The 7,866-nt window shown below is 35.3% G+C and overlaps 1 protein-coding gene across 1 annotated transcript in view; it reads left to right on the forward strand.

Annotated features, from left to right (window-relative positions):
• LOC130683243 (serine/threonine-protein kinase TAO1-like) overlaps positions 1-6,971 on the forward strand; it is a 126,036-nt gene extending 119,065 nt beyond the window's left edge. Inside the window, 2 exon segments of the mRNA XM_057499501.1 lie at positions 5,971-6,231; positions 6,234-6,971. Of these exon segments, the coding sequence (XP_057355484.1) occupies positions 5,971-6,231; positions 6,234-6,419 (447 nt within the window). The 3' untranslated portion in view covers positions 6,420-6,971.
• The last annotated feature ends 895 nt before the right edge of the window (positions 6,972-7,866 follow it).

The following is a 7,866-nucleotide window of genomic DNA, read 5'->3' on the forward strand; positions in this document are numbered from 1 at the left end:
TATATATGCACCCAACACAGGAGCACCAACATATGTGAAACAAATACTAACAGAACTAAAGGAGGAAATAGAATGCAATGCATTCATTTTAGGAGACTTCAACACGCCACTCACTCCAAAGGATGGATCCACCGGACAGAAAATAGGTAAGGACACAGAGGCACTGAACAACACACTAGAACAGATGGACCTAATAGACATCTGTAGAACTCTACATCCAAAAGCAACAGGATACACATTCTTCTCAAGGGCACATGGAACATTCTCCAGAATAGACTACACACTAGGCCGCAAAAAGTGCCTCAGTAAATTCAAAAAGATTGAAATTCTACCAACCAACTTCCCAGACCACAAAGGTATAAAACTAGAAATAAATTGTACAAAGAAAACAAAAAGGCTCACAAACACATGAAGGCTTAACAACATGCTCCTAAATAATCAATGGGTCAATGAACAAATTAAAATAGAGATCAAGGAATATATGGAAACAAATGACAACAACAACACAAAGCCCCAACTTCTGTGGGACACAGCGAAGGAAAGTATATAGCAATCCAGGCATACTTAAGGAAGGAAAAACAATCCCAAATGAATAGTCTAATTTCACAATTATTGAAATTGGAAAAAGAAGAACAAATGAGGCCTAAAGTCAGTAAAAGGAGGGACATAATAAAGATCAGAGAAGACATAAATAAAATTGAGAAGAATTAAACAATAGAAAAAATCAATGAAACCAAGAGCTGGTTCTTTGAGAAAATAAACAAAATAGATAAGCCTCTAGCCAAACTTATTAAGAGAAAAAGAGAATCAACACACATCAACAGAATCAGAAATGAGAAAGGAGAAATCACGACAGACACCACAGAAATACAAAGAATTATTAGAGAATACTATGAAAACCTATATGCTAACATATGGATTCCTAGAAGAAATGGACAACTTCTGAGAAAAATACAAACTTCCAAGACTGACAAAGGAAGAAACACAAAATTTAAACAAACCAATTACGAGCAAATAAATTGAAGCAGTAATCAAAAAACTTTTGTTCTTACCTAAATAAATTGGAGAAAAAGTTGGATAGTAAAGGAAAAAACTTTAGTAATTGCTTGGGAGAGACAAGGAATAAGGATTAGGAATATACTTTATTCATTCATCCTTGGTCTGGCACTGTACAGATTGGTAGATTACTAGAAAACAAGGTAAAACCAGTTTTACACAGATGAAGAGTTAGGCTGAAAATATTATTTCTAGATGTATCTTTATTTTTTTTACTTATTCTGTCATATACATTAGAACAAGAATCCCTAAATTCACTTGTATCTTTTAAGGTACTGAGGCTCTATGTCTGTGTGTGTGTGGAGAAAGAATAATGGGCAGAAGATTTAGAGAAAGAAAGAGAGGAAAGACATTTGTTTTGAGTAGTAGTAGAATATCAGTTGTATCCAGGATTGAATGTTATGTTCCAGAATTCCTGAGCCATAAGTTCTCAGCAGCTGGTATGGTCTTAGGTGCATTGGTCCCTTGTAAGTTACCATGTGCCTAAGGGTTTTGTCTATTAAAAATTGTCATTGCTTCTGGACTATTAATTGGCCCATAGATTTTCCTCTGTTTTCTACAGTTCTTGTGATAAAAGTAGAATACCTCATTTATATTAAGAAAATATGGTCTTAAGGTGTTGCTATTTCGCTGGCTCAGCTGTCTTTATTACTGGCTCCTTTGACAGTTACTTGCCTCTAAAATTGATCTCAATTATGTTTCTCGTTCAAGATGGGCAGATTGAAACACATATAAATTTTTAGAAAAATGTAGTTGTCCCATGTACAGAATTCATAAATCTGCCTGATTTCAACTTGCATATTTGAAATTTAATCTAAAGTTCCATCTCTTATGCTTCAAAATTATCACTAAAAGAAAAACCTATACTATTTCAGTAACAGTGTTAAGAGAGAAATATTGGTAGTTTTATTTGTATTTGTAGCTCCACCTAGTGGCTCAGTTAAAGAGTGCTAATAAGTATCTTAGGTGTAGTCTTATTTCAATATATGAACTAAGGCCTTCATGTTCTACAAAACCAGGTAAAATGTTGGCATAGGGCTGATAGCATTGCCAGAAGTGCAGTGGAACTCTCATACATTGTTAGTGCATTTTGGAAAGCAATTTGGAAGTATGTATTGATCTTTGAAAATGTTAAGCAAAGAATTTAGAGAAAAGAAATCCTGAATACAGTAAAAGCAATATGCATAAATATGTTAATTATGGCATCATTTATAATGGTTTAAAACACCTAACCATCTAAAATAATTAAGTGCTCATGACCAAGCCACTTAAAATCTTACTCAGACATTTAAATGATGGCTACAAAGATAGCAATAATGGGGAAAATGCTTATGAGGTGTTGAATAAAATAAAGACAAATCACACTTAAAGTGAATTGAACTAATGCTTATAGTGGCTATATTAATATAGGAGACTGGTTGTGATGGTTTACATTATTTTGATAATGGACATGCATAAGGTCATTTAGTATTAAAAATAATAAAAGAAACAGTGGAATAAATCTACAGTGCTTTGAGTTGCTACTTGATTTTTAGGGCTCATGTTTACATTTCAAGTGAAGTGCATGAATATAAAGCAGTTTGGGGTCAGCCAGTTGGTTACTCCCAAGGCCGTGATACACCCATGGTATGATTTGTAAACATTGTAACATCTATATTTTCTGTACTTTGTGCTTACTGATTGTACAGATAAGAAACAGTCATCTGAAAATAGAGGTGGAACCAGAGAGAATGTTAGTTGTTTCTAGATGAATAATAATTCTGTTTGAAGATTGCTTTGAGCCTCCAAATGAACCAAGAACTGTCCTCCAGGTCACCAGCAGAGTAAGCCTCAGTTGAGGCTCACATGAGGTCTTACTGCAACTTTTCTTGTGCTTCATTTACATTAAATTTCAGCAAAATGACAACATAACTATAAACGTTAAAATTCTATGTGAATTTCATACATGCATAAAAAGTGGCAGTATTTCCAAGTATAAATAGGCTTTTCTTTGTTTTATCATTTCCTTTAATTTTTCCTGAATATTTCACTTAGTATCAATAACATGGTTGGTAGTTTTTAAATAAGAACTGACAATTGGAATATCTTATAGGACATTTCAAACTGAAAGTATTCACACAAAAATATCACATTTGATTTCAGAAAAGATAGGTTAGGAGAGAAGTCTCAGAAGTCTTATATTCAGTGAAACCACCCTTCTTAATTAGTTTTAATTTTTATTGAAAAATATTCTGAGTTTCTTAAATGACAAAACTAATTCAAAAACAAAATTGAAGCTGTGCTTACTGAATAAAAGTGGATAAGCATTAATGTGTTTAACATTTTTATCATGAGTTTCCTTCAAATAATATACAAGGCATTCAAATTAGTTAAATCCTCAGTACAAGCCTATCATTTATTAGGTCCTTTGAATTAAATGTTCTTAATAAATGGAGTTTTGAAAATTTAAAATAGAAAAGAAAGAAAAATATTTAAAAGAAAAATTTGAAGTTATTTGAATCCTTGCAGATATATTAATTTAATTCTATATGAGTTGGGTATTTTATATGTAGATATTAAAGAGTAGAAAAGTTATTTTACAAATACACATTTTTTTTAATTTGGCAATTATAGAGAAACAAATAGAAATTAAAATGTCTTTAATCCCACCACTCAGAAGTCACCACAGACAATTTAATACCTTTCCCTTAATAGAAGCATTGTGTCTAATCTAAGTTCTCTTTCAACCTTCATTACGAAATGCCCTCTTTAAACCTTTGTAACACGTTAGCACTTAGAGTTTAATAATTTTCAAATTCACCCTACCAAAGTCCTATTTGTAATTCCCCACACACATTTTATCATTTTGCATGCCTTTGCCCATGTTCCCTCTGCTGAAAATATCTTTCCCTTCCCTTGTCTTCTGGTAAACTTGTGCTTTTCCTTCAGAATCCAGTCTCTGTCACCCTCTCTGAGAAGACTTCTTTGCCCTACTCTTCTTCCCCTATACAGTGAATTACTCCATCCCTTTGTATTTCTGCTTCACCTTATAAATCTGTTATTACTTCTGATCACATTATGTGGTGGTTTTTTATTTGCATGTGTTTCCATGCTAAATTGTGTTTTTTATAAAGGGCACTTTAAAAAATGACATATAAGAGGGGACGTGATAATATGGGTGAATTTTGTCACCACAATGTTGCTCATGTGAAACCTTCATAAGATTGTATATCAGTGATAACTTAGTAAAAAAAAAATACACAAAAATTAAACATATCCGTTGAGCTAGATTTCTGTAGAGAACAATGACTATTGGTTTAAGTCCTCAAATATCTTGAAACCTAATTGAATATTTATTTAAAATACTCTTTATTTCCTATTTTTAAAAATCTTTGTGTCATGGAAATTTTCAAACATACACAAAAATATTAGTGAAATTATTAAGAATTAGTACAATGAAGTCCCCAAATACTCATTACCCAACTTCAACAGTTACCAGTATCTTGCTAATATTTCATGTGTTTCCCCACTCCACATGCAGCTTTTTAGGGGAGCAGAATATGGGGCAGAGTATCTGGAATATTTTAAAGCAAATCCCAGCATAGAATCATTTCACTCCAAACACAGATAAGGAAATAAGGACTCTTTTACTTTAACATAGTCATAATTCCACTGTGTTAACTAACAAAATTATAATAAATGTTTAAGATTACCTAATACTCAGTCCATACTTAAATTTTCCTTTGTATCTAAAAAATGTCTTCTTGGTTTATTTAGACTGGGGCCCAAACACGGTCTAGACATTGCATTTGATTGTCTTTTAAGCCTTTCGGTCTCCCCTGCCCTTTCTTGTATTATTGTGGACTGGGTCATTTGCTCTGTAGGAATTCTCACCTTTGGATTTGGCTGATTCCAACCTCATGGTGTCATTCAATGCATTCCTCTTCACTTTATATTTCCTGTAAACTGGTAATTAGATCGAGGGGCATGATTATATTAAAAAATTTTTTTCCTTTTAAAAATTTTTGTGAGGAATTTTCATAAGGGTTACTGTGTTACACTTCCTTTTGCATCACATCAAAAGATGTATAATGTCTAGTTGTCCCACTTTGAAGTGATATTTGATGAGTGGGTTCAGGTATTCTCATTCATTAACAAGTTCTCCATCAGCTTCTTCCCATTGTCATTGACTTTATTATGTATTTTTTCACATTAAAAAAATTTATAGTCAGCTGTATGTATTTGTAAGCCTGTGAGTTGTCCAGAACTGATTGTGATGGCTACCCAACCACTAATTTCTAAGTACATAGAGTGTCCTAACTTTCTAATGGAAACTTTATAGTTTTTGTTTGTTCAGTGCCTTCACTTACACTCTTAATCCCTTAATGCTCTGATCTGTGTGGAATATGGTATCAGATGAGGTTCCATTTTTATTCTTTTCCAGGTGGTTGGCCACTTGTGCCTGTGTTGTTTTTCCCATTAAATTAATTAGTGCTTTTGTTCTGCATTAAAAACTTACAAGCTTCATTCTGTTTCTGTTTTACTAATTGCTGGTTCCTACACCAATACCATATTTATTTTATTAGAGTGACATGATGGTATGTCTAATAAGGCTAGATTTTCCTTATACATTTTCTTTTTCATTGTTTTTACCTAGTGGATTTAGTAGCCATTGATGATAATTGCCTTCATTTATTATTTTAATAGAGGTTAAGACCTTTGCTTTTAAGAACTTGTTTTTATATATTTTAGCAATATAAGTTATATATGATTCCTACAGTACATCTCTTTGATTTTTAAATGTACATCCTTTAAAATAGCCTGAGTGAACATTTTATGATTCACTTTAAACCACAATAATTATTGCTTCTGTAGTTTATAGATTTTTTAAAATAAATGAGCTTTCTTTTTGCTTCCCCCCCCAAACCACAACAGATAGAAGAAGAGGTACTGACGTTTCAGAATGAATCTACGGAACGAATACAAAGCCTGCTGGAGCGTCGAGCAACACAATTAAACGCTTTCAAGTCTGAAAGCGAAAGACTAGGTTTTAGTAACCTTTCCTCTGACGCATTCAGCCACAGCTCCTCCAGAGCTTCTGATTTGCCTCACAGTCCAACTGGGGGTCCAGGATCTCACTCGGGGCATCCCATAGGTGGCCCACCACAAGCCTGCGGCCATCCAATGCAAGGTGGGTCCCTAGTCATGGAGGTCACCATTCCACGCCAATGCCTTGGGTACCCCGAGGTAGCAGTATGGGAGTTGGCAATGGCCCTCAGGCTCTGAGGCGGACAGCTGCCCGGCTAAGGACCGAACAGGGCATGAGCAGAAGCACGAGCGTCACTTCACAAACATCCAGTGGGTCACACATGTCTTACACGTAACTTAATAACTGAGAATGGCAATTCCGCTGAGCTGGCCGCCACTACAGACATCATCCCAGCAGCCTCCTCACTTGGCTACTACCGTGTGGAAGCTGAGTGCATGTGGTATATTTTACTCATTTTTGTAAAGCGTTTTGTTTTGTGTTTACTAATTGGGATGTCATAGTATTTAGCTGTTGGGTTTTGTGTTTTTTGTTTTTAACTTTTGGGGAAATTTTATGAAAAGGGGAATTGGTGTGTATGTGTATTTATCAAATACGCAGACACACACACACACACATAATGCACATAGGAAAAAGAAACTGGTTAGATAGGGTATTTTCTGAAAACTGCAAAAACAGAATTCAGCAGTGGCCTGAGTCATCATCACCTTTGGGCAACTCTATCCTAAGAAATTTGTGAAAAGATCTAAAGCCTTTCTCCGTATACCCCACCCAGGTTCTTATGAGCCACTCACAGCAGGCAGCATGTGCCAGAACAAGTTATTATGGAAACACACCTGTATCCCCTCACCAATGTATTTTGTTTATTAAATAAATGTATTTTGTCTGACTTTTGTTTATTAAATTGGCCTCATTTGAAGTAGGAAAAAAAGTAGAAATCCATGAACACTAAAGGGTTGCATTGACTTTTTCAGAGAGAAGACAACCTAATTCTTTTTCTCAATGCTGCAAGTTTGTCAGGGACTTTTTTTTTTTGGTCCATTCAATTGTGCCTTCTTTGAGGCATGGTGAGATCGAGGTGCTTCAGGGGGTCACACGTTTTGTGGGAATTGCTTCACAGCACTGATCTGGGTCATCTTCAGCCCCATCAATACTAGTTGTGAGACCTTAAGCACAGCTTCTCTGACCATGATTCAAAAGAAATAGGAAAACAGGTGGTTTCTGGCTGGAACAAATGAACCAGTGTGAGACTCATCAGCCATATTATGGTTCTCAGAGTGTGTGTGTCTGTGTGTGGGGAGTGTACAGTGGGCAGCCCAGGGCCCAGCCTGAGAGCCTCAGAGATGCCCATCTTGCAGGCCCTTCCCAACTTTGCAATGGAATTAATAACTGGGACGTCTGGCTTTGTAAGAACTGGAGAATAGATTCGGATCAGAAAGTAGATGCCATTTCATCATAGAAGTCTTTAATAGACTCGGAGAACAGGATCTAGCTACTTTGACTGTTTCATTATATTCTAACAGACCAAATTAAGGTCTATTCACAGTCTCAGTCTTTTCATAGGGAACAACTCATGAAATAACTTTCCCAAGGTCATGAGTCAGATGAAGTAGAAACTAGAAGCCACATCTCCAAACTACCTCAGTGCTCTATCCCCCACACAAGTTACTAATTGCCCTCTGGAAAATATCTCTACATAGATACCATTGATAATCAGGGAATTTTGAGCTTGCTGGCAAATTATTAGCCCAGAGCAGGAGGCCAGGTTGTTGATTAAACAGAGC

This window comes from Manis pentadactyla, chromosome 4 (assembly GCF_030020395.1).
Source record: "Manis pentadactyla isolate mManPen7 chromosome 4, mManPen7.hap1, whole genome shotgun sequence".
Lineage (NCBI taxonomy): Eukaryota > Metazoa > Chordata > Mammalia > Pholidota > Manidae > Manis > Manis pentadactyla.